This window comes from Ornithorhynchus anatinus, chromosome 4 (assembly GCF_004115215.2).
Source record: "Ornithorhynchus anatinus isolate Pmale09 chromosome 4, mOrnAna1.pri.v4, whole genome shotgun sequence".
In the NCBI taxonomy this organism is placed as follows: Eukaryota; Metazoa; Chordata; class Mammalia; order Monotremata; family Ornithorhynchidae; genus Ornithorhynchus; species Ornithorhynchus anatinus.
Window position 1 is genome coordinate 3,440,623 of NC_041731.1, and position 27,546 is coordinate 3,468,168.

Genomic DNA, 27,546 nt, shown 5'->3' on the forward strand with positions numbered 1-27,546 from the left:
CTCGCCGCCCAGCAGCCCCGCGATGAATCCGTTGCCCGGGGCCCCCCACCGGCAGGACCGGCTGGTGAAGGCCGAAGAAGAAGACGGTCAGCGGGCCTCAGTCGGGTCCCGGGGGATGTGAGGCGCCGTCGGCTCAGTTACCGCCGGTTCCCCTCGTCGGTTCTTGATTTGCCTTTCCTGGATTTGCCTGCTCCCGGCGTGAAAGGGGACCGGGGAAGACGATCTGGGATCGGGGCCGCTCCCGTTGTCCTGGCCGAGACCTCCCCGGTGTCTCGGGTCACCTGGGGGTCCCTTCTCCGGCACCTTCCATCTCCTCCTCCTCCTCCTCTCCCCTGAGCCGGGATGGACTTGATTCCGTTTAGTTGCCATTGTCTTTACGAGACGTTCTTCCCCTCGACTCTGTTCGTCGCCGTCGTTCTCGTCCGTCCGTCTCCCCCGATCAGACCGTGAGCCCGTCGGACGGCGGGGACCGTCTCTGTCTGTTGCCGACTTGTTCGTTGCGAGCGCTTAGTACGGTGCTCTGCGCACGGTAGGCGCTCAGTAAATACTATTGAATGAGTGGACCCCTAGGAGAGAGGTGACGGACCTCTCTCCGGGAGGAGGATGGCTTCCTGTCGGCCCCGGGGGACCCGAGCTCCACCAGGTATCCGGGGAGGGGGCGGGAGCGCTGCGGAAATCCCCCTCGGCGCCCCGCCACCAGCGGGGTCGCGGCTCGTCGGCGGCGGACGGCGGACCCGGTCCCGTCCGGCGGACCGGCCGTCCTCCAAATGAGAAGCGGGAAGGACAGCGTAAATCGCACCGCTAAGGGAGGAGATCGCCGCGGGCGCTCGAGAATATATATCGCCGTGTCTCCCGAGGAAGAGTTTTGGTCGACCTCTGCGGAAAAATATGGCAACTGATTTCTACTGCCCGTGTTATTCTTCGTTAGAGTTGTAGACAGGTACTCGAATAGATGGGCTTTTATTTTCCGAGGAGAGCGTCAGGGTCGCCGTTTTCCCACACGAAGCGGACGGTCCTTTCCGTCGGCTCTGAGGCGCTCAGTCAGCTCTCCCCACTCCCCAACCCCACCCCGCTTATTTCCTTCGGCAACCCAACCCACTCTTCTACCACCAGCCGACTCGCTGTACCTCGATCCGGTCTAACTCGCTGCGAAGCCCTTGCCCTCGCTCTCCCTCTGGCCCGGGATTCCCGCCCGCTTCTTCTTCCACCTCTCTAGCCACCTTCAGAGCTTTAGAACCACATCCCTTCTAAGAGGGCTTCCCCGTTTAAGCCCTGTTTTCCCCTCCTCCCTCTCTCGTCCGCATCGCCTACGTACTTGGATCGGTACCCTTTAAACCCTCGCTATTCGTCTCGCTCTCAGCCCTTCCGCGCTTATGTACGTATCGGTTATTTATGTATATTATTATTTTTCGGTCACTGTGGCTGAACTCCGAGCCACGGGGAGCCTGGAATTCTTCTAACCACCGTCCCCTACCGACCTTCGTTTCTGTCGACGTGTTTTCTCAGTGTTTTGTGTCTGTCACCGATCCCCCCTGCCCTCTTTCATAATTAGATAACGATGATAACGACGGTCTCTGGGAAGCGCCTACTCTGTGAGCCCCGTGGAGACCCGCGACCTCGTGTCAGCCGGTTCCCACCCGTATCCTTTCCCGGAGCTTAAATCGGGGCTCCGCACGCCGTAAGCGCTTAATAAACGTCACCGCCACATTTTTCCTGTGAGGCGGAAGATGCCGAACGTCTCACTTTCGCAACGCTCCCGGCGGTTGGGGGATTCGTGGTGGTTTAAGCTACGGGGCAGAGAGAAATGAAGTCTCTTATTAAATAGTTCTCCGGCGGCGGCCGGTAAATTAAGCTTCCGCAGAAATCGCTAAATCGGTAAGTGAAATCGCATGGGCCCAGCTGTAACCGTTTGCGGACAGGAGCGTTAATCGAGCATCTGCTTGGCGTAACGCATCGTACCGAGCGCGTGGGAGCACAACACGAAGAAGCGATACATTCCCTGCCCTCACAGAGCTCACGTTCTAACGGGGAAGGTAATCGGCGGTGATGTCGGGGAGCGTCTCGTCTTCTGCCGTGGAGCCGTCTGCGACATCTCTCCCGGAACACCCCCCCCCCCCCCCCCCACCTCCGTCGGCGGTCGTTCTGGGAGTGGGTCACGCTTGGAAAAATCAGGCAGTGTCAACGGATGACTCGTTCGAAGCTGCCCAAATATTATAAAATTACTTTTACAAAGCGTATAAACAAAGTTTACTGGGAACAGCCCAGACCGTAAAATTCTCCGAATGTATAATTATGGCTTAGATGATAGTGGCACGCACACCCACGCGCATCCACACGCTTCTCTGTCTAGGTGTTGCTCTTTTTCGAAGATACCGCTGTAGCGTCTTACCCGTGTGGCAAGATAAAGGTTTGGCGGGAACTAGCCTCCGGGAAGCCACCTGTGACTTGAGTGAGGAAGACAGTGTTTAGGGCGCTTTTTCCAGTGTGACCTCCCTCCCCGGTCCCACCTCCATTCCGAGGGAGCAGTGCCTGCGTAAATAAGGCTGCTCAGATACTCAGAGGGTTGCAGAGGGTTGCGGTTTAACGGTCACGATCCATCCACAGCACCTACGAGGTCCGCCCTTCCTCTCCGCCCAGGCCGCTAGCCGAGGGTGCCGACCGACCCTGCTCACGTCGCGGCTAGACCGGCGCATCCTGCTCGCCGGTCTCCCCGCCTCCAGCCCCCCGGCCCGCCTCCGATCTCCACTCCGCGCCGTCGCGCGGATCGATCGTCGGCTCGTCTCGAGACGCCCCGCCTCCTCAGAATCCTCCGCCGACTTCCCGCGTCCGTCTGCGTCGCACGCAGACGCCTCCCGCTCATTTTTAAGTTCTCTCGACCCGTCGGCCCCGGGTCGCGCGTCCGTTCTCTTCACGGGTTACTCTCCGGCTCGCTCTCTCCCCTCTTCTCGAGCTCGCCTCCTGACCGTACCTTGCCCTCGCCGCTCCCCCCGCCGTTCCCCGGGTGCAGAGGTTCCTCCCTCCACGGGTCCAATAGATCACGGCGATTCCCACGTTCAGTACTGTTACTATTATCGCTAAAATGACTGCGATCTCAGCCCCCACAGACCTAGTTCCGGGACGGGATCTTAGCCTTCTTAACCTGGGGAGATGTCCCCCGGCACTGCCCCGAGAGCGAAAATGGATCTGGCCCCGTTAACGGCCGCCCACTTAGCCTGTGGAGTCGCGGGGGGGGGGCGGGCCGGCGAATAGCCGAACGGCTGCCGATATCACCCTCGGAACCTGTGACACCTTTTCTCTCTCCCACTTCCGATCAGATCGCTGTTCACTAGGTGCAGGGCGTCTGTATAATAATACCTGTGGTGTTTAAGTGCTCACTCTGTGCCAGACACCGTACTAAGCGCTGGGGTGGATACGGACTGATTAGATTGGACGCGGGCCCTGTCCCACGTGGGGCTCCCGGTCCCATTTTTTACAGATGAGGTAACTGAGGCACAGAGAAGTGAAGCGACCTGCCCAGGGTCACACGGCAGGCGAGTGGCGGAACCGGGATCGGAACCCCAGGTCCTTACGATTCCCGGGCCTGGGCTCTATCTCACCGGGCCACGTTGCTTCTCCATATCACGAGAGCCCTGCGCACCCACAGTTCATCCGGTCCTTCGGCTGTCGGCGGCGAGGCTGTGGGCTGTGTTGGGTAACTCGTGTTTTTCTGTAAAAACGATGGCATTTGCTAAGCGCCTACTACGGGCAAAGCGCCGTGCTAAGCGCTTGAGGGCGTGGGCCCGGCGCTGGTAAAGAGCGGGCAGCAATCATTCTCTAACCCTCAGCATCCCACTCCGATCCTCTTCACTTAAACTGGAACCGAAAGAAACCAAGTGGAACGGAGAATCCAAAAGCTTGAAAGACTCAACTGCCTAGCGGATGGAACGCGGGTCTGGCAGTCGGAAGGACCTGGGTTCTGATCCCGGCCCTGCCGCTCGTCGGCTGTGCGATCTCGGGCCAGTCACTTCACTTCTCTGTGCCTCAGGTACCTCATCTGTAAAGCGGAGATTAAGACCGTGAAACCCACGTGAGATAGGGACTGCGTCCAACCCGATTTGCTTGCATTCATCCCAGGGCACGGAATTGTGCCTGGCCCGTAGCGCTTAACAGGCACCACGGTTATCGTCACCATCGACACGGGACAAACGAGCGCCGCCGCATGTGACATTCGACACGAAGCCCTGATCTGAGTCACGCGGCTGTCGACCGCGAAAGACGGCTCAGACAGCAGAGCCTTCTGATTCTCGGCGTGGCTCAGTGGAAAGAGCCCGGGCTTGGGAGTCAGAGGTCATGGGTTCGAATCCCGGCTCTGCCACTTGTCAAGCTGTGTGACCGGGGGCGAGTCGCTTAACTTCTCTGTGCCTCGGTCACCTCACCTGGAAAATGGGGATTAAGACCGTGAGCCTCACGTGGGACGACCTGATGACCCTGTATCTACCCCAGCGCTTAGAACAGTGCTCTGCACGTAGTAAGCGCTTAACAAATACCAACATTATTATTATTATTACCCCAGCGCTTAGAACAGTGCTCTGCACGTAGTAGGCGCTTAACAAACACCAACGTTATTATTCTCCCCAGCCGGCTTTCTGAAGAGCGGAGGAGCTTTTACCCTCCCGAACTGAACGGGTAATCTAGATCGTCATCACAGATGCGGGTCGGGCGAGAAGGCTTGTGACGAACGAACGGGGTCGGTTAGGATCATCTGCCAAACACCTCGCTTCTTTCTACGCTGTGCCGCTGATCGAAGAAGTCACGATGGTTGCCCTCGAGGCCCTCGCGCATCCCCAGTGGGCGCGGCCCTCCTTTTTCCCGCTCCTGTGGTTGGTCTCGGCTTAATTTTGATCGCGAGCGCGCCGCGCGGGAACTTTAGGTGATCCGCCGCCGCTCGTTGAGAACCAGGAGGAGCGGGCGCCTGACAGTCACGGACGCTTAATACCGGCTAGTCGTCCGTTAACGATGTTTCACCGGCGGGTCGGAGCGCGTGCGTCCCTTTAGTCTTTTCAGCGGATCGGAACTCATGGTATCAAGAGACTCAGTTAAACCGTTTCCGCTTTGGTTCCCGGATGTGCTAATTGGCTAATGAAAGTGAACTTACGGGGATGTAGGGAGAAAAGAAATCTTCAATAAAAATGGTAAAGCACCCAAAAATAGCGACGACACTCTGAATGCGGTAGTGTTCCAAAGGAAAACGGCCATATATATTAGTCCACCCTCAGTTTTCGTGTTTCAGTTGGGAATCTTATATACCTATTGAATGAAAATGGGTATGTGACAAATCCCGGTAATGGTCAGTACCTTTTCCCTTAGGTACGTTCGAATGTAAATTGAACTTAAATAAATGCGTCTCGTTTTCACGATTTAAAGTTATGCAGCCTGGCATCCGGTATGGTTCCTTTCTCCTCTTTCCATGATCGTGTAGTCATTTCCTTCGTTTCTACCTGAGTTTCCCCTTGGGGTCACTGTCGGTTTTGAGCAAAAGAGCCGTCCCATAATAGTAATATCCGTGGTACTTGGGAAGGGGTTTCTGTGTGCCAGGCACTGTACTAAGCACTGGGATAGATCCGAAATAATCAGCGGGCACAGTCCCTGCCCCACGTAGGGCTCACCGGGGAGACGGATGGTGAATCTCTATTTTGCAGAGGAGGAAACCGAGCCACAGAGAAGTTGAGACTCTCCCGAGATCCCCCAGCAAACAAGTAATCGTAATAATAATAATAAAAAAAATGTTGGTATCTGTTCAGCGCTCGCTCCGTGCAGAGCACTGTTCTAAGCACTGAGGTAGGTAGGTAGGTAGAGGGGGATCAGGTTGTCCCACGTGAGGCTCCCAGTTTTAATCCCCATTTTACAGATGAGGTAACTGAGGCCCAGAGAAGCGAAGCGACTCGCCCACGGTCACGCAGCTGACAAGTGGTAGAGCTGGGATTCGAACCCTTGACCTCTGACTCCCAAGCCCGGGCTCTTTCCGCTGGGCCACGCTGCGCGCAAGTGATGGAGCCGGGATTAGAACCCCGGTCTCCTGACTCCCAGGTCTGGTCTCATAATAATGACGATAGTAACGATAATTGTACTAAGCGCTGGGGTGGATTACACGGCTATTGGGTTGGACACAGTCCCTGGCCCACATTGGACTCCCAGTCTTAATCCCCATTTTACAGATGAGGTGACTAAGGCACAGAGAAGTGAAGTGACTTGCCCAAGGTCACAGAGCCAACAAGTGGCAGGGCTGGGATTAGAAGCCAGGGCCTTCTGACTCTCGTCCCTGGGCTCTGTCCACTAGGCCACACTTCTGCCACTGGCTTCGAGTCTCTCCGTCCCCCGGCCCCCTCCCACCTCTCCTCCCTCCTCTCTCTCTCCCGCCCACCCCGCGCGCGCCGCTCCTCCGCCGCCCGCCTCCGCGCCGTCCCCCGTCCTCGCCCGTCCCGCCGTCGACCCCCGCGCCGGGTCCTCCCGCGGTCCCGGGACGCCCTCCCTCCTCCCCTCCGCCAAACTCATTCTCTTCCCCTCTTCGAAGCCCTGCCGAGGGCTCCCCTCCTCCGAGAGGCCTTCCCACACCGAGCTCCCCTTCTCCCTCCGCTCCCTCTGTCCCCCCCTCACCTCTCCGCAGCCAAACCCTCTCTTCTCCCCCCTCTCCCTCTGCTCCTCCCCCTCTCCCTTCCCATCCTCTCGGGACCGTACTCGTCCGCTCGACTGTACGTTATATATCTTCATTACCCTATCTATTTTGCTAATGAGATGTACATCGCCTCGATTCTATTTATTTGCTGTTATTCTAATGAGACGTCCATCCCCTCGATTCTATTTATCGCCATCGTTCTCGTCCGTCCTTCTCCCCCGATTAGACCGTGAGCCCGTCAGAGGGCAGGGACCGTGTCTATCTGTTACCGTCTTGTACGTTCCAGGCGCTCAGTACGGTGCTCTGCACGTAGTAAGCGCTCAATAAATACTAATGAATGAATGAATGAATGGTCCGGGTTTCATATTCTGAGCAGCAGACGTACACAGTGAGCCTTCTTTATGCCAATCTCTTTTGTAACGAAAACATGAGCGATGACAATACCTCATTTATTGTACAGCGCCTTCACGCGGATCGATGCCGTTTGGTCCTCCTGTCTGTGTGAGGCAGGGGGAGGAAGGTTTTCTCATTCCCATTTTACGGATGAGGAAACCGAGGCACAGAGGGCTTAAGCGGCAGAGCCGGGACCAGGACTCAAGTCCCCGGGCAGTTCCCTTGGTCCTCGCGAATTGCGGTGCAGTGTAATTTATATTTCCGTGACCCATGTCACAGAATGCCCGGGAAATCCAGCTCTCGAAAGAATCCCCTTCTGTCTCGTTGCTACCGAAAGGATCTTAAAACGTTTAAAAATTAACTGGGCTTCTGTGGAATATATCGGTACAGTGATTTCCATTTGCCTGAAGAAGAAAAATGATAGATATAAATCGATATACTTTATTTTGCAGCCAAGGTAGAAGATGAAAACTGTATGGAAAATGTGATGTTAGAATACGCTGCTCTGGATCGAGAACTAAATCAATACATCTGGGCAGTTGAAGGTACGGTAAATCAGGTAAGATTAATAATTACAAGTCCTTACGATTTCCCCCCCAGGCGGTTCAGTAAACTTGCATCAGTTCTTAATCGATGAGGGACATTTCTACTCTAACGTTAATGATGATAACAGCTGGGGTATTTGTTAAGTGCTCACTGTACGCTATGCACTGCGTTAAACACTTGGACAGATCCAGGATAATCGTGTTGGGCGCAACGTTCTGGAAGGACCCTGCATTTTGGAAAAATTGTGCTCTAGTTAGCGCTGATTCAGTGGGGATTACGGGGTTAATAATGGTAATGTTGGTATTTGTTAAGCGCTCACTATGCGCAGAGCCCTGTTCCGAGCGCTGGGGGAGATACAGGGTCATCGGGTCGTCCCACGTGAGGCTCACATTCTTCATCCCCATTTTCCAGATGGGGTAACTGAGGCCCAGAGAAGTGAGGTGACTTGCCCACAGTCACACAGCTGCCAAGGGGCAGAGTCGGGATTGGAACCCGTGACCCCTGACTCATTAGGTTAGGGTTAGGGAGTAGAGAGTTTGAGGATAGCTCCGTGGCTGACCTTTTTGGATAAAATTCAAATACTATGATCTCCAGGCTATTAGAATGCATTACACCCTTGCCATTTGCTTTTATTTTACGGTAATAAATACCGTAAAGGTGCACAAACCCAAAGAAACCCGAAGTCCCCGTAGAGGCCGGGCAGCGTCACAGCTTCGCAGCTTGACCTGCGCGACCCACAGCCGCACAGTCGTCTCCTCTTACACCGAGTTATTTGCGCCAGTTTCGGGGCGACGCCGTACCCGGAACGGGCTTGTGTCGGGGGAAGAGCATTCCCGAATTCTCCCAGTGGGTTGAATCCGCAGCACGTGGTGGAAACGTGTTGAAGCGGAGCACGTGAAGTGTGAGAAAGGGGCTTCCTCCCTTTAACCTCTCTGCTTGCTACCGAAGGGAAGCGGGTTTTGGCGCGGAGGTGGACGAAGCACCGGTTACGTTACGGCAGAGAGCTGTGCACAGGCAGCTGGGTTTTGGAGGGGAGAGGCACAGCTGTTCAAAGAAAGATTTAAAGCGACAGGCGGAGAACGAGACAAAGCGGTAAAGACCCCAGAAAGGTTTCGCTAAAATAAAAGACACCGGGGCCCATTCTGGCACTCACGTAAATACGGCGGCACCTAATAATAACGTTGGTATTTGTTAGGCGCTTAACTAAGTGCAGAGCACCGTTCTAAGCGCTGGGCCGGGGGGGATACAGGGTCGTCGGGTTGACCCACGTGAGGCTCCCGGTTAATCCCCACTTTCCAGATGAGGTCACTGAGGCCCGGAGAAGTGGAGTGACTTGCCCACGGTCACCCAGCTGCCGAGTGGCCGGGATTCGAACCCACGACCTCCGACTCCCAAACCCGGGCTCTTTCCGCTGAGCCACGCCGTTTCCACACCTACACCCGCGGAACGGAGAAAGACTGTAAAAACATGACCTTCCGTCCTTACCGAACCTTTCTCTCTGCTCCGCTCCCCCCGCCCTCGCCACCTCCCTCAGTTGGGGAAGTTTCACCGATTTGAGTTTGTATATTGAACTGTAATTAAGCACAACTAGGAATCAAACGATCAGCTCAGTAGAGGAAGTAAGGTTCTTGAGGCACGGGCTTGCGGCGGTGAATTTCTTTTCCCCTCCCTCTGCCCCTCAGCCTGTTCCCTTCACTGTCGGTGGACGGTGGTGCGAGGAAGGCGGGCAGAGAGTGGAGAATTTCTCCTGACCCCCGCCGTAGTGATATTTATCTTCCTGCCCTTGATCCTCGCTTCTCGTATTCGGAGTCGGGGCCGAAGACTACCCCAAAACCAGCGTCTTCCCTCCGACGAGGGCCCCGGGGATCCGCGTCGCGATGTCTCCGTCCCTGAACGTAAAGATCCAACCGGGCAGCCGTCTTGAAGTGTTTGTTCCCTGACCTTTTACCCCCTTCCCCCTTATGCAAGAAAGCCCGATTGAACAAAATCCATAAAAGATCGTCACAAACTTCGGAATGCTAGATTAGATGCGAAATCAAGACTACGTGAGGTTTCGTCGTCTCTTTGGAATCAGGTATTTAGCCAAGCTTCCTGTTTAACTTGTTGACCCTCCCTTCCACAGTGTCAGGTCACGTGTCGCCCGTAAATTCTCCAAAAAACCTTGCGTAACTGTCCTGTTTTCCATCCCCGCTCAAGCACCCGACTCAGTCTCCACCGGCCACTCTTTAGGGCTCACCTCCGGTCTCCCGTGACCGGACGCTCCGTAAACTCGGGGTCACGCGGTTCAAGGCCCAGTGTCAAAATTTCAAAAAAGGGATGATGGTGAACAGGATGAACTCAACTGAAGACCGGCTCTAACTCGGCTGCTTCCAGGCCTCACAGGAACAGTATTAGGGAGATAAAATGGGAACAGAGCAATGCTTTCGTGAGCACCATGTTGGGTAATAAATGAGCGATCAGGTTGCAGAGAGATTTCTGAGAAATCCTTTGTCCTGTGAACAGTAGAAACTCCCCACTGAACAGATTTAGTACACCTGTGAAATAGTACCTTGTACTTTGGGTCCCTTGATAGCGTCTCATTCGGGCCTAGCCAAGCTTTCCATAAATTAATTAAGCATCAGTCAGCTCTGTCTAGTTGACGGAAGAAGATGAATTGAAATCTGACGGGAAGCGGTGTAAATATCCACTCAGCAATGCCAGGAAGATGTTTGACGTCTATGTAATTTCTGACTGTGATCCTGTTACTGCCGTGATCCCTTTCGAAGGCTGTCTGCGCTGATTTTGTAAGCTTTAATGGTAATCATTGTGATGTTAAGCACTTACTAGGTATGAGGCACTCTACAGAGTGCTGGGGTAGATAAAGTACAATCAGCCCGGACACAGTCCTTGTCCCACATGGGGCTCAGAGTCTTAGTTGGGAGAATAATAGTAATAATTAATAAAAGTGTGGTATAAAGTGCTTATTTTGTGCCGGGCACCGTTCTAGGCGCTGGGGCAGATCCAAGATAATCGGGTTGGGCACACTCCCCATTCCTCTCGGGGCTCGCGGTCTTAATCCCCAATTTACAGATGAAGGCACTGAGGCACAGAGAAGTTAAGTGACTTGTCCAGGCTCACACAGCAGACAAGGGGCAGAGCCAGGATTAGAGCCTGGGTCCTCTGACTCCCAGGCCTGTGCTCTTTCCCCCCGGGCCGTGGAAGTGACTTGCCCTAGGTCACAAAACGGGCAAGCAGCAGAGTTGGGCTGAGAGCCCCGCTCCTCTGACTCGCAGACCCGTGCTCTTTCCGCTAGGCCACACTGTATTAAGTACTCAGATAAAATCAGGAGTCATTTTTGGTTTAGTAGTCTCTTCCAGTTTTAGGAGTTACTACGGTGGTCAGGTTGTACGGTAAATATATCTTGAAGGGAAGAGGCCGTAGCAAAAGTTTTGAAAGCATGGGAAGCCATTTAGGTTGCCCGCCCGTGTAACTTGTATTCTTCCTTAGAGTTATCCCCGCTCTGAATTGGACCCATCGAATGATGCAGTCTTGCTCTGACCCTTTCGTCCCGTTCTAGGTGATCTGATAGGCCTTTCTGTCTCAAATTTTCACGATTGTGTAAATGCGGCTAGGTGGCGCGAACTGTAGTGGAAAAAAAAAAAAAAGAACAGATCTTTGCTCCAAATAACTTAGTTGACTTTTCCTGTTGTGCTCACTGACTTGGGGCGATTTACTTTATCTTTGTAGCGAGGGCTTAAACTATCTTGTGTAAATATATGCCTACCCATTTTCAAAGTATATTGAAGATCATTTTTCACAGGCTATATAGATATGCTACAGCTCGCTGCTCGACTGGCCTTTTCAACTGGAAGTGAAGCCAGCTGGTCTAGTGGAAAGGATCAGCTCTAACACTTAATTGTGGGGCAGTTTCTGTGCTCTAATTTCCCTGCCTATACAATGAGGGCAAGAATACCTTTTCTTCGTACCATCATAGGAATACTGAGAGGATAAAATAATATTTCAGTCTACTCTCACGCCGTTGAGTTTTTAGGAAAGTTTAAGATGGTATTATTATTTTTAAACTGATGGATTTAAAACTTTATACTCCAAACACAGAAAGTAATGCAGGCAAATCCCCACTTTACGACAGTATAGGAGCTCTAAAATTCTCTATTTTCCGGAAAGATGAGCCCAAGGCAACTTCCGTCTTGTTTGGCGTGGCAGACCAAGTCACTCTCCAAAACTTATTTGAGTTCCAACCTTTAGGGAAGTGAGTTTCTCTTTGGTGCTTTAGGTAACTGAATTTTAGCCCAGTATGCAAGGATGGGGTGGTTGAGACTCTAGAAGAACCGTTAATTTAGAAACTGGATCATCTCCATCGATTCTGATTTGGGCTTTGCCCACTGCAGAAACACCGTCGGCCATTTCCGGCTGTATTAGCTGTTGATAGCATCCGGGCAAATTGGGAACAAAAGCAGACGATGTTGGGATGAGAGGAAGAGGAAACAGATTTCCCGTCAGGGTGGTCAATGAAGGACAAGTAGACAGCAGGTAAAAAGAGATGGATTTTTTTTTTAACGCTATTTGTTAAACACTTGCTACGTGCCAGTCACTGTACTGAGCCCTGGATTAGGAATCAGCTAATTAGGTTGGACACGGTCCATGTCCTATGCGGAGCCCACATACTGAAAATTCCCATTTTACAGATGAGGTAATTGAGTCACAGAGAAGTAAGTGAATTACCGAAGATCACACAGCAGACATGTGGAGGAGCTGAGATTAGAACCCAGGTCCTCGGAATCCCGGCCCTCTGATTTTTCCATTAAGCCACACTACTTCTCCAATTTTCTTGTAGTTTTTGTAGTTCTTTCTCAAGGTGCTAATATGAAAGCTTACTGGCTTAAGGACCAAAGAATCTTTAGCTAGTCAGGGGCAGGTGACACATGAGGAAACTGATGTCTGACCAGTTAAATAACTCACCTGAAGTCCCGTCACAAATTTATGCAAGATTAGAACCCAGGTCTAACTCTGGCACTTGTCGATCGTTCAGTATTGGCATTTGTTAAGCGCTTACTGCGTGCCGGTCACTGTGCTAAGTGCCGGGACGGATGGAAGCAAATCGGGTTGGACACAATCCCCGTCCCCTGTGGAGCTCGCAGTCTCAATCCCCATTTTACAGATGAGGTAACTTGGGCACAGAGAAGTGAAGCGACTTGCCCAAGGCCACACAGCAGACAAGTGGGATTAGAACCCATGACCTTCTGACGCCCAGGCCCGGGCTCGGCCCACTAAGCCACGCTTCTTCTACGATGGAGTAGAGGCCGTTGGATCTGGCCAGAAGGAGGTCATCGAGAGGGTATTTTCTGTGAAGCGAAGGGAGCGGAAGCCAGATTAGAGGGTGGAGTCAACGAGAGAATCGAGGGAGAGGAAGCAGGCGGGTTGAGACAACTCACCCGAGGCGTTTGGAGAGGAACGGGAGGAGGGATTTAGGCAAAAACCGGAGGGGCCCGCGGGATCGAGGGAGGAACAAGGGAGCACGTATGAGAGCGGCGGGGAAGGAGCCATTGGAAAGTGAATGCTTCGAGATGGGCGAGTGTTTAGATGAGTTGTAGACGGGCTGAATTTGAGACAAGGCAGGAGATCTCTTGAAATATTGCCGGGAAAGATGGGAGAGTCAAAGAGGGAGCAGGAGGAGGGAGGGACTGGAGAGAAAGCTGGGGAGATTTAAGGAGTGCGGCCCTGCTGGTTTCTGTTTTGTCAGTCAAGTACATGGCGAGGTCCCCGGGGCACGAGATCAGCGGGTAGAGGGAAAGAGGACCGTAGGCCCGTCGATGGGCAGGGACTGTCTCTATCTGTTGCCGACCTGTACGTTCCAAGCGCTCGGTACAGTGCCCTGCACATAGTAAGCGCTCAATAAATGCTATTGAACGAATGAACGAGGAGGGAGTTGAAAGTCGCAAACACCTGGTGTAGGTATTGGGCATGAGAGTCAATAGGGTTGGACTGTTTGCACCTATCCTTAGGTGAGGAGAAATTTGAAATGGACGAGGTCAATAAGATGCCCCGAGAGTTTTATTTGCTTCTCAAAATGAATATGGCAGAGTTTAAAGCAGGGTAGAAATTGGCTTCGCATAAGCTGTCGAAATCGAGATAATAATTAATATAATAAAAGAATGAGGTGGGTCGAAGGTTTGGTTTACCTCGGCGGCGTCATTACGCAACTGGTTGAAAAGGTTTTTGACGCATCGCTTCCCGATCCCTCCCCGCCCTTTTATCGGTTATTAAGCTTTGCCCTTTTGTAAACCTTATTTTTCAATTACCGTGATAAATGTCTTATCTGCTGCCACTGCCCTATCTTGATGATCTTCAGGGGTGTTCTTCTAGGCCTCTCTAGTTCCTGTAGATGAAGACCCTATCCACGTGTATCCGTGTACATAGTGGTACCGAAGCTCTTACCGTGTGCCGGTTGGGTCCCGCCTGGGGCTCACAGTCTAGGTAGGAGGGAGAACAGAGTTTGAGACGATGGGATGGAGATACGAAGAAGTGTCTTGCCCAGAGTCACGCATCGGGCAAGTGGCAGAGGTGGGATGAGAATCCAGGTCCTCTGCCTCCCGGGCTCTTTCCACCAGGCCACGCACGTGTGCCATTTAGAGGCCATCTGGTCCACATCCACGCAGATCACAAGATCCGAAGGGTGATAGCATTTGCCTCGCAGACGGAGACGCAGAACATGCAAACTGATCTTCATTTGCAAACTGGCGACTCCGGAAGCAGTAGTGGAACGAAATGTGATTTCATGGAACCACCTACAATTGATGTGGATATTTTCAGGTCCAGATCTTCACCAAGTTGGAAGGTTCAGAGCTTCCACCTACATACTCACAAAAATAAGACTTCAAACTATCTGGATTCATAGCCTGGAATGGAATGCTCCAAACGTGTATTTTTTACTAATCGTATCTGCCAAGTGCTTACTCTGTGCCAGTCACTGTACCGAGAACTGGGGTAGATTCAAGATCGTCCGGTTTGACACAGTCCATGTCCAACGTGGGGCTCACGGTCTTAATCTCCATTTTACTGAGGAGCCAGTTGAGGCACAGAGACTTGCCCAAGGTCTCCCCACAGACAAGTGATGGGGCCGGGATTAGAACCCAGATCTTCTGACTTCCAGGCCCTTGCTCTTCCCACTCGGTCCCACCGCTCTTACGTTCATTTACCTGGATGATTTGACATGTGGATGTTCCCCAAAGGCTATGCCGACTCTCGGTGTCCGTGGCCATCCAGAACGAAGTGGGTGTGGAGAAACGAAATCCATCTCAAAACCTCCAAAGCCTCATTTTTTAACCAATAGTTTCAGTCTCCTCCTCTCCAAACCATTTTTTATCATAACCGATAAGAAGCAGCAACATAAACAGATTGAGTTTCAATTGCCCTTTCCACTTTCTACCCTTTGCTGAAGGTGAATAGAAGGGAGGAAGAAGACTCGGAGGGCTTCCCTGAGCCACAATAAAATGTCCGGCCCCCAAATAGAGAGGAGACTGAGGTTTTAGTATGTTAACTTTAGTCACTCATCTATCTCCTTTGGGTGCCCCCAGGAGCCTTAGAACTGTTCTAGATTAGAGACAGAATAAACTGATTTTTCTATAACTATCTGTCACCGTTCTTTTTTAATTCTCAAATGTTGAGGGTAAGCCTAAAGGTTGAACTTTGGGGGCAGGCAGGAAAGACCCAAGTATTAACTACGGGCCAAGAATGTAGACACAAAGGGATGATGGAATGGCTCCTGGGTTCTAATTCCAGTTCTGCCGATTTGCTCGCTGTCACTTAACCTCTCTGTGCCTCAACGGTCCCTGTGCCACCTCTGCTTCTCAGTGGTAAAATGTGGAATCCGTGCGTGTTCTCTTTTCTACTTAGACTGTGAGCCCCATGCGGGGCAGGGACTGTTTCCAACCTAATTAACCTGTACCTATCCCAGCACACAGGACGGCGTTTGACACTTAGTAAACTCTTAACAAATACCCTTTCAAAAAAAAAGATCCTGGAGGTGAAAGCGGGAGGAAACCCTCCGCCAGTGGGCTGAGAGGCAGTGGATGCTTAGGAGAGCGACTGATTGGAGGCGGATGATTGCACAGTGAGGCTTATGGAGAAGAATTCTCGTCCTATAGTTGAGCAGCAAATTGCAAACCACCCCAAAATGGCAGGGAGTGGAGGGGAATCCCATACTGGGTACTGTCCTCGTCAGCAGTTGGCGGAGAAACCTCTTCCTGGAATAAATGCTACTTGAAGGTGATGGTGATGAAGGAAGAACTATAGAGAAGCAAGAAAATAGAAGGGCCGACTAACCCTTTCAAAGACTACCTTGGAAAAGCGGCTGTAATCGACGTCGCTATTCTTTTAGGTGTACGAGAAGTTGAGTAAATCTTTCTCCGAAATGCATTTGACGTCTCTTGAATCCGGACCTGATGACGCTGGGGCCGACTGACCCTTTCAAAGACTACCTTGGAAAAGCGGCTGTAATCGACGTCGCTTTTTTTTTTAGGTGTACGAGAAGTTGAGTAAATCTTTCTCTTAAATGCATTTGACGTCTCTTGAATCCGGACCTAACGATGCCGTTGACCGTAGCCCCTCGTCTCCAGAAATTCCTCTACTCGCCTCACTGATCGTAGGTATTGAGCTAGGGAGAGAACCCTGAAGGAAATGCCAACTGTAGAAATGTTTTTCTCATGCATCAGTCTTACACTGTCGATTCGTTCCATTTGCCCAATCCTTTTAAGTGGATGCCGTCGGAGACTGGAGCCACAACACTCTTGGATTTTATGTAAATATCTGTAATTTATTTATATCAGTGTCTGTTTCCCTCTCTAGAGCGTAAACTCACTGTGGGGAGGGAATGTGTCCACCGGCTCAGTATTGTGCCCTCCCCAGCGATTAGCTTAGTGCTCTGTACACAGTAATCGCTCAGTAAATAACAGTGGTTGATAGGGCCAGGGATGAGCGGCTATTTTGGAGCCATTTCACTGAGGAATGTTAGCTCCTTTACATCTGTTGCACCGTAGTGCCGTTGACTAGCGGTTAAATGCAGTGACAGTTTTCTCTTTCGTTCTTTTGTGATCTGTCAGGACTGATACTTGAAAGGAGGGGCTTTTTAGATTCCATTTCCGTCTGGGGCTTTTTAAAGGAAATTTTTGTGAAAAGTTACACAACCCCAAATTTATTCAAATGCTCAGTAAAGACTCTTTGGAGAAATTCTAAAGAGACATAAAATAATAGGGTCATTCATTTTGAAAAGTTCCTACTTGGCTCATGCTCACTTTGCGTTTTGAAATATAATTCAAGTGTTTTTAGACATTGCCCAGAATTTGCAAATTACTTTCAGGCACTTAGAAAATTAACTTGAGGCTGGTTGGCTGCAGTTAACTAGTTTTACCCTTAATTTTCTAAGTGCCTGAAAGTGATTTCCATCATTTGGTGGCTAATCTTTCCCTCTGTCTCCTTGACTCTCCACCATCCTTCCTCCGTTCCCCTTTACGGCCTTCCTGCACCCTTTAGGTGTCGGGACTTTGTTATTTATGGCCCCAAGAAGGCCGGACATCGCGCAGATGTGAACTGTTACTGTCTTACTAGCTGGCAGATCACTGGGCTACTTTTATCGTGTGGAGGTATCCTAAAGACCGACCCGATATCCACCGTCAGTGTTTAATGTACATAGAGTCACTCTTGGCACTAAAAATATATGTATCGATGTTCATTCACTCCTTTTTATTCATTCGTCGATCCGTTTGTTCACCTTTCCACACTCATGCTGTTCTCCATCGTGTCCTCCTCCTTCCTCCTGCCCCTGTTATTTCTAGATACTTTCATTCATTCACTCAGTCGTATTTATTAAGCCCTTACTGTGTGCGGGGCACTGTACTAAATGCCTGGGAAACTACAGTACAACAATAAACGGTGACATTCCCTGCCCACAATGGGTCTATAGTCCAGAGGGGGGAGAGACAGGCATCAGTACTTTCTGACTGGCACCCCCCCCATTAAACTGTAAGCTCCTTGAGGCCAGTGTTTCTGCCTTTTTTTTTTTTGTCTTTCCCTAATGGTATTTGTTTCTGCCTTTTTTTCTTTCCCTAATGGTATTTGTTAAGCATTTCCTGTGTGTCCAACACTGTTCTAAATAGGGGGCGAGGGGGATACGGGTTGATTAGGTTGGACACGGTCCCTGTCCTGCATAGGGCTCACAGTCTAAGTAGGCGGGAAAACAGGAGAACTGAGGCTCAGAGAAGTGAAGTGACTTGCCCGAGGTCACACAGCCAGCGATTGGCAGAGCCGGGATTCGAACCCAAGTCCTCCTACTTGCCGATTCCCCCGTACTTCTTCCAAGGGTTTAATAGGGTGCTCTGTCCACAGTCTGCGCTCAGGAAATACTGTCGGTCGAAGGCAGGAGAGAATACGAGGTCGAGACCAAAGATATTCTTTCTGAGAGCCTATCCGCTCCTGTGATTTCAACGAGCGAATCTGAGCACGGAGTGAACGTGAAGTGAGAAGGGCGGAGGATTGAGAACTGAGCGTTAGATGCTCCCGCGGTTCGAGGTGAGAGGAAGAGGATCCGGCCAAGAGAAATAAAAAGAGGTTAGAAGAGAAGAAGATGAGAACCGAGATCAGATTCAGTCGGTCGTGTTTATTGAGCGCTTACTGAGTGCAGAGCACCGTACTAAGCGCTTGGAAAGTACAGTTAGCAAGAGAGAGAGCCAATCCCTGCCCACAGTGGGCTCACGGTCTCGAAGATAGAGTTTCAAGATGGAGGGATTGGTCCACCAAGTTAAAAGTAACAGGATGGTTAAAGGGGCGTTAGAAGGGATAAGAGATAGCGGCTTCGAGGTGTCGTGCGCTGTATCGAAGCGGCGTGGCTCAGTGGAAGGAGCCCGGGCTTGGGAGTCAGAGGTCACGGGTTCGAATCCCGGCTCTGCCACTTGTCAGCTGTGTGGCTGTGGGCGAGTCACTTCCCTTCCCTGGGCCTCGGTCACCTCATCTGTCAAATGGGGATGAAGACTGTGAGCCTCACGTGGGACAACCTCATGACCCTGTATCTACCCCAGCGCTTAGAACGGTGCTCTGCACTTAGTAAGCGCTTAACAAATAGCAACGATGTTATCACTATCATTATAAGGGATCGAGAAGAGAATTGTAAGGAAGTTAGAGTAGCACAGAGATGTTGGGAGGGCATCTAGTCTGTTCAGCTGATTTAGACAAGAGTGGGAGAAGAGAGGTGGGACAAGAGCTGTTGGGTCAGTAGGGTTAAGAGTTGAGTTTTTGACCAGGAAAGCCTCCTTCCTCCCCTCCCGAACCCCTGGTGTACGGCCCCGCCCAGAAGGTGTGGAGGATAGGTCGATAATCTTTGATAATCTTTGACATGCACTAGCTCCTCAGCACTTCTGTACATATCCTGATTCTCGGCCGTTTCCCCTAACTAACTTATTTTAATGCCTGCTTCCCCCATCTGGACCGTAAGGTTCTCGTGGGCGGGGATCACGTCTGCCGACTCTCTGTCAGATTGTTCTCTCCCGAGCTCTGCCGCTCAGTAGATCCCCGTGATTGACTGGTCGATTGATTCCCCAGAGTTCCCACGGATCCCTGAGCTGTAGGATTCCCAGCGGGCCTTTGCTTTTCGACCCCTGGGAGCGAAGCCTCCCATGTCACTGTTAGAACTTGGGGAACGCTGTTGCTGTGTGAAACCGTGGGCGGGTTGCGGAATGCCCTCAGTCGGTCATTCGGTGGTATTTACTGAGCGCTGTGTGCAGAACACTATACTGAGCGCTTGGGAAAGTTCAACGGGGTTGATAGACACATTCCCTGCCCGCAAGGAGCTTACAGTCCGGAGGGGCAGCCAGATATTGAAATAAATGACGGATAACGGTCATTTTCTAGCCGCCGATTCAGTTGTTCGTCATTTACACCAATCTGTCTTTAAGTGGCTCTTATTACGGTCGGTCATCTGCTGAGTCTGAGGGTGGAGTAGCGTCCGGTGATTTTGAGGTCCGAGGTGCGTCTCCGTCAGCGAGTGGTCCCCGCGGTGCGGAGATGGGATGGATGCCGATTCCAGCTTTCGCAGCCTATTTCTTCGAGTCGATTTTTTCCTCACCCCAAATTAGAAAAAATGGAAATGAAATGTGAGAAGTTGAAATACAAACCGTGTCGGTTGATTTAGTCATCTTTCTTTTTGGTAAATGTTTCTGTATATCCACTGCCGTGCTCTTTCTCCAAAGTCATTTACATAAGTTTCTTGTATCGTTTTGACAAGTGACTAATATGTTCTAGTTGATTTGAATTGTATGTGCATTGAGTCATTTTTTATTATGAAATATTTAAACTTTAAGTCCCTATATATAGCCATGAGGAAATACTTTAAAAGGATTTAAACCTTCTGATCTTTTGGCTCGTTTCGGCAGACTCATCGTATCGCAATGAAAAAAGAACACGACCGATGAAAAGTCGTCGAATGCGATGAGCCGGTGCTCCAAGAATGTCGATTGCTTAGCGGAATCTGTACCCGGAGTTTCGGACCCATCGAAACCTGCCCCGCCGATAGATGGGGTAGAAGGACGGGGGAGGCGGTCGGCTTGTGGGAACCCCCTCCGCCTCCGCCGAGCGCTTGGCTACTCCATTGAAGCGTCCATTAGCCCTTCGATACTCATCCCGGCCCCGCGACACTTAGCTGAATATCCTTATATTCTTCTACTTCCCCTCTGTAATTTATTTTAATGCCCGCCTCCCCGAGTAGACCGTAAACTCCCTGTGGGCAGGGACCGTGTCTACCTACTCTCATCGTATTGGGCATTCCCAAGCGCTTCGTACGGCGCTCCGCACACGGGAAGCGCTCAGTAGGTAGCACTGATTGACTGAACCGGAGAGAGGTGGGCCGCTCCTCGGCTGGGCTCTCTTACCGTGATACCCTGGGCTGTCGGAGCCACTGGGTATGCCCTGCAAGGAATATTTTTAGAATGAAAGTGCTTGGGGAAGTGGGAAGTGGAGAACACCCCTCCCAGGGCGTAGAGGGGGGTTTCCCCTCCCGCTGTAGTGACATTCAGTCTAAGAAGTTTCAGGGCCACCGCTGGAGAAGGACAGTAAATGGTGTAGAAAGGAGAGAAAGGGGGAATGAGGAAAGGATCGCGTTAGTTTTTATGGACCGTGGCTTCCCTGCGTTTGTGAAGGATAGGATAGGCCTGGCGAGGTGGAGAACGGACAGCCGGGGGCCGCGGGGGAGAAACGGGGGCGGGTGGAGATCTAATCCCCCGATTGGTCTGTGAGCCCGTCGGTGGGCGGGGACCGTCTCTCTCTGTTGCCCACTTGTCCATTCCGAGCGCTCGGTACAGTGCTCTGCACATAGTAAGCGCTCAGTATTGAATGAGTGAGTGGAGGTGCGGACCCGGTGGAGGGGAAGAGGAGTGGACCGCGGAGTACTTCGGTTGGAAGCTCCTCGAGGGCGGGGAACGTATCTTCTAACTCCCTTGGATTGTTTTCTCTCATCTGCTCACTACGGGGCCGTGCACGGTGAGCGCTCGGTAAATATCACTGATTACGCGACGACCTAGACTCCGACAGGTAGAGAAGGAGGGGAAGATCTCTAACGGGAGGGTAGGGGGAGAGGCACGGTTTGATGATGGATTTGAGATGACGATCGAAGACACTGACTCCTAAGAGGGTGACTTCAGTGTTTCTTGCTTTAAGAAAGGGACATCGCTCCCAGCGTCAGGAGGTCGGACAGACCCGGGGATCTGGGGAAAGGATGAACGGTGCAGGTGCTGTGGTGAGATTTTATTTGTAACCATTTTCCCGTAAAGTGCACCGTCGATTTTCCCTTTTTATGTGCCCGCCCGTATCAGGTAAAGCCCGGGATATCCCTGAGAAGCAGAGTGGCTCGGTGGCAAGAGCCTGGGCTTGGGAGTCAGAGGTCGTGGGTTCGAATCCCAACTCCGCCACCTGTCTGCTCTGTGACTCTGGGCAAGTCACTTCACTTCTCGGTGCCTCAGTTACCTCATCTGCAAAATGGAGATTAAAACTGTGAGCCCCACATGGGACAACTTGATCACCTTGTATCCCCCCCAGGGCTGAGAACAGTGCTTTGCACAAAGTAAGGGCTTAACAGACGCCACCGTCATTATTATCATTATTATATCCCGGAGGGACCACACACTCACCTCACGTAATTATCCTTAAAGATGAATGAAGGGTGGATCAGAGCACGTTTGCTCTGGTGTCCGGTGCCCTTGGAAGAAATCTGGCCGAGCCCGGAAGACTCTAGGAAGGGCAAGTAGGTTGTAGATGAATCCGGGTCTGGAGCTGAGGAAACCCTGGTTTCAATCAGCTTTTTTTTCTTTCTTTTTTACGGTATCCGTTAAGCACTTACTCTGTGCCAGGCGCTGTACTACGCACTGGGGTAGTCAAGCTGATCAAGTGGGACACAGTCCCCGTCCCATATGGGGCTCACGGTCTCAATCCCCACTGTACAGATGAGGTAACAGAAGCGAAGTTAATTGACTTGCCCGGGGTCACACAGCAGCCAAATGGCAGAGCCGGGATTAGATAGAACCCAGGTCCTTTTGAATCCCGGGCCAGGGTCCTTTCCACAAGGCCACAGTCCTTCTCAAGACCCCAGGTCCACCTCCCAGGGATCCTCTAAGCACTTAGTACAGTGCTTGGCACACAGTGAGTGCCCAATAAATGCGATCGAATGAATGAACGAGTCCTCAGTCAGAGATGGCCCGAGCCTCAGCCGGATTCCTCTCGTTCCAGGCCGGTGAGTATCCGGCGGTGGTGCGGAGCCGGCGAAATGAAGGTGATTTGCTTCCCCGGTGAATTTTTCCTCCGTGGAAGATCTTTTAACTCAGTCCAGTTGCCAGCCCGAACCCTCTTCGGGTTTGAACTCGGCCCCCCAGGAAGGAGGGACGTCTAGAACTTCCTTCGGAGGTCGGGCAGGTCGGACCACCGCCTTCCGTGAGGTGGATGCCTCCGCGTTCCTTTGTTTGGCTTGTAAATTAAATTTCACGGGGCGGACTGAGAGGCTTAGGTTTCTTGACCGAAAGAGCCGCGCAGGCCCTCGGAGCGTGCCGGGCCTGGAGCCGGGAGCTGCCGAGCAGCGGTTGGAATTCGCCGGAGGTTAAGGCCAGATCCGGGGATGGCAGAGGGTGAGTCACCTCCGATTTGGCCGCCTCGGGCTGTTTTCAACACCGAGGGTCCCGGTCTGTCGGCCAGGACGGACTAAGCCCGTGAGCTACGGAGAGGACTCCCTTCAAGTCTGACCCGAATCAGCCCCGGAGCCTCCCGGCGAGGCGACGACAGAGCCGTCTTGACGTCGGCGAGGTGCCGCGACCGTCGAAGAGGCCTGAGCCGGCCGCCCTCCCGGTTTGCTTTCACCCGCCTTCCTTGGCTCTGCCCCGCTGCCCTCACTGGAGGGAGGAGGTGACCGAACGGACGGGCCGGGCGTCACCCGGGGCCGCGTTCTCATAGCCTTTCCTCTCTGAGGCTCAGGCTCAGTTGAACACGTCGAAGCAGAGCTGTTTTCTAACTCTTTCCACCTCCTAGGTGGGCCTCAGCTTGGCAGTCAGTCGGTGGAATTCATCAAACGCTTACTGTGTGCAGAGCACTGTACCGGACGCTTGGGAGAGCACAAGGCGGGAGATTTGGTAAACATGGTCCCTGACCTCGAGGAGCTTCTACTCTACGGGTCGCTAGGCCTTCCCAGCTCCCGGTCCATAGGTGATAACTCTCTGCGTGCCGATTTAACGCTTAAAGCCACCTAAGAAATGACGCGGATATCATCGCTCTTCTATAGAGAATCTGGACCCCGGTGTGCGTGGTGGGGATTCTGAGATTCCCGTCTCTCCACTCGTCATTATCTCCGTCTGAAGTGCGTTGATCTGTCACTTACCAGTACGGCGCATTCTCGTTAATCACCAGAATGACCCATAACTTCCTTGAGAAAGAAATCATCCCATTCTTTCTAGGGTCCTTCTGCATTCTTACGGGCCTTATAATAGAGATCGGTCACGCCTGTTCGCCGTGTTCCGTTCAGCCAGACAGAAGTCCACTGTTCAACTCATTGACTAATAACGTTGTCGTAACAGTCTCACAATGCACAATAGACGCGAGAAGCCACTTTAACTCAGAGTTCCTCCCCAGTTTAAAGCTACCCTCTTGGTCTAGCTTGGCTGCCGAATGAGTAAATTGCCAGACTCTACCAGATCTATATTGATAGGTGCCTGGTTTGCTTATTTATTTAATCTCCTTAATCCTACCAAGACATAGTGCTGAGGTTTTTTTTGGCTTTCGTATTGATGTTTCCCCACCTGTAGTGATTTGCATGTCTTCTCGGTTGGCTGAAAGAGAAGCAGTGTTGCCTAATGGATAGAGCGAGGGCCTGGGAGGCAGAAGGACCCGGGTTCTCATGCCGACTCGGCCGCTTGTCCGCTGTGAGACCTTCGGCAAGTTCATTCGTTCATTCAGTAGTATTTACTGAGCGCTTACTATGTGCAGAGCACTGTACTGAGCGCTTGGAATGTGCAAGTCGGCAACAGAGAGACACGGTCCCTGCCCTCCGACGGGCTCACGGTCTCATCGGGGGAGACGGGCAGACGAGAACGATGGCAATAGATAGAGTCAGAGGGAAGAACATCTCATAAAAACAATGGCAAATAAATAGAATCGGGGTGACGTACATCTCATTAAACAAAATAAATAGGGCGATGAAGATACAGACAGTCGAGCGGACGAGTACGGTGCCGAGGGGGTGGGACGGGAGAGGGGGAGGAGGAGAGGGAAAGGGGGGAGGAGAGGGTTTAGCTGCGGAGAGGTGGGGGGGGGGTAGAGGGAGCGGAGGGAAACGGGGGAGCTCAGTCTGGGAAGGCCTCTTGGAGGAGGTGAGTCACTTCACCTCTCTGGGCCTCAATTATCTCATCTGTAAAATGGGGATTAAGACGGTGAGCCCAGCGTGGAACAGGGACCCGATTATCTTATATCTCTCCTCGTGCCTGGCACGTAGTAAGCACCCAACGAATACCGCGATCATTATCATTATTGTTATTACAAATAGCCAGCTTCTTTAGGTTCAGGTTGGCCAAGGCCTAGAATCTCTTGACCTGTCGATATGCTGATTTTCACTCAGCGCAGACCACCCGCAACTGTGGAAAGGGTGAAAGAGTACTGTTGACCAGATGGACGTTAGCCTCCCGAGCACTGCGGGGCTGCCCTAAGGCTCAATTCTGGATCTGCTTCTATCCTCCATCTACACCCGCTCCCTTGGAGAGCTCGGTTGCTTCCTCCCCTTCAACTATCATCTCTAGCTCACTTAACTTCTCTATGCCTCCGTTTCCTCGTCTGAAAGGGGGAGCTTACCTATCTGTTTCTCATGGCATTTCTAATGGTATTTATTAAGCACTCACTAGGTGCCAGGCAGTGTATTAAGCACCGGGGGAGATACAAGTTAATCTGGTTGGATACAGTTCATGCCCCAAATTGGGCTCACAGTCTTAAAGCCCCATTTTACAGATGAGGTAACTGAGGCACAGAGCGGTTAAGTGATTTGCCCACAATCCCAACAGCCAAGAGGCGGAGCCGGGATTAGAATCCAGGCCCTTCTGACTTCCAGGCTCTTGCTTTATCCACTAGGCCACGCTGCCTTCTTCTCTGTTCTCCCTCTAGTTAAACCGTGAGTCCCATCTGGGGCGTCCCTGCCCTACATGGGATTGTATCCAATCCACTTAACTCTAGACTGTAAACTCGCTGCGGAAGAGAATGCGTCTGCCAAATCCGTTGGACTCTCCCAACTGCTCAGTTCAGTGCTCCGCACGTAGTAAGCGCCCAGTGAAAGCCGCTGACTCCTTGATCGTGAATCTACCCCCGTGCTTAATACGGTGCTTGGCACATAGGGAGCAATTAACAGATACCGTTATTATTAAGTTGCTCGTGAGAAATGGTATAAAGCGGTAGGATTCATGAATTGGAAATGTTGGCAGCAGAACAGATGATTTTGCGTGGGGCGGTTGAAAGGGTGGGTCCTCGTTGCCAGGACATTTGCCCGGGGGGGCAGCTGGGATCCGAGTTGGCAGTTTCCCTTCCCACCGTGTGCTGCTCTCTCTTGCTAAGAAAAGTCAACCCTGGGAGCCATTAACATCCTCGGAGTAATTTTGAAATCTGATCGAATTAAGGCGATTGAAGGAGACTGATAGGAAGCTCGGTTAACGAAACACGCTTAGAGAAGTAAAGTTTTCGCGTAATTTATCTGGGGCTCCGGCTCGCGTGTGACAGGGAAGTAGTTTTTCATTAATGGTAATTAAATATGCGCTCTGTCTCGTACAAAATATGTAGTAGTCCCCTCAGAGTTAAAGGTTAGAAACGGGCCTAATAAAAAAAATAGCAACATGATTTATAATGCAAGTTTAGCAAGTGCGGAGGAGGAATACGATCATTGCGAAAGAACTGCTCGAACAGGGATGCTGACATCAGTCGAAATGACAGATGGAAGAAAAAATGGAAAAGAAAGTAGAGCATCTCTGGTTTTTGCTTTTTACCGAGATTCCGTGTATACGAAACTGGCAAGGACAGGACACCTTAGAGACTTGAATAGAAACATACCGAAATACAATGGAAGGGAAAATAGAGCATCTCTGGTTTTGCTGACTTTTTACTGAGATTCTGTGTATATGAAACTGGCAAAGGCAGGGAATCTTAGAGACTTAAATAGAAACATACTGAAATACAAGAACGGTTTTGAAAGTTACCAGGAGGCCGGTTATGTTTATGTTTTTGAAACACACTGTCCCTTCCCTTTGGAAAATATTAGGCTTTGTTTGATTAGAGCAGCCAGTTCTGATTGAGGGTAAAAAAATAAGGAAAAAATTTACGCTTTATCATTATAATGGCCTTGGAAGGGGGCTAAAGCAGTGAAGAGATATCCCTCCCCGAGGAGGGTGCGTGTGTTTGTCTGGGGGCAAGCAGTGACGGTGTATTAGGAGACAGTAACCCATGGAGGGTGTGAGACCTCGAGGAAGAAATGGATTTTTAAATGGATTTTTTTCCCCGGCTAATTTGGTGTTGGACTTTCGAGCTATTTCGTTCCCTGCTTAAGCCGATTTAAACCTGAAGATCCACTTCCTCGAGATTATAGCTAAATGAAGATTGCTTGAGCGAGAGAAAGGGTAACTCCAAATTGTTTATGAGTTAGCTGAGCCCGCATTCTTTTAGGACTTTGAGCCGAAAGATCAGAAGCAGGATGAAATAGGGAGTGATGGCTCAGTGAAGGAAGGTCGCTTTTAAAGAGGGGCAAAGTCAAGCGTAGAATAAAATAACCGAGTCGCGAGAGGCACATAAAGAGGTTTGTAACTGAGGGGAAAGTGTAAACGCTCATGAAGCGTATCTCTGTGAACTGAAGGATAACGTTGCGGTGTGGGGAAATCAGAGAATGTGGAGGTTTCTTCCTTCTGCCTCCTTTCTTGCCCCTCTTTTCCATTTTCTCCCATCTCTCCGGCCATTTCTGTGCTCCTGCTGCCTGTGGAGCCGGAAATGAGGGAGAATGCGACTTGGATTTCACCCGATGCATCCCCGAGCGCCTCACAGTGCCTGTGGGCAGAGAGGTGGGCGGGAGTGGTGGCGTGTGAATGTTAGACTCCGTGCCACTGCGGGCATTAATTGGAAACGGGCTACAATCGCACAAAGGTCTCAACTCGCCTGACATCCAAGCGTTATCCCACAACTGTGAAGGGAGAGATTTTCAAATTATAAATATGGTAGCTATGGCTTCGAGCACGTGCTCCAGTCTTGGCTTCAAAACACAATTCGAGCAACAAAATCTCCTCGCTACGCAAGGCACCAGTTCTACCACCGAACCACCACCGCAGTGAGAGGTGCCAAGTAAATGATAAAGGCAGCTGCCAGGGAATGCGCATGCTGGATTGAATTCACGTGGAGGCATTTTGATAAGGATGTTAGGG

The 27,546-nt window shown here is 51.4% G+C and overlaps 1 protein-coding gene across 4 annotated transcripts in view; it reads left to right on the top strand.

Moving 5' to 3' along the window:
* The window catches only part of NSMCE2 (NSE2 (MMS21) homolog, SMC5-SMC6 complex SUMO ligase), a 154,037-nt gene that overhangs the window by 22,690 nt on the left and 103,801 nt on the right, over positions 1-27,546 (top strand). For all 4 annotated transcript variants that reach the window (XM_007661131.3, XM_007661137.3, XM_007661143.3 and 1 more), the window contains one exon: positions 7,498-7,604. In XM_007661131.3, the coding sequence (XP_007659321.1) occupies positions 7,498-7,604 (107 nt within the window). The remainder of the gene's footprint in view (positions 1-7,497; positions 7,605-27,546) is intronic.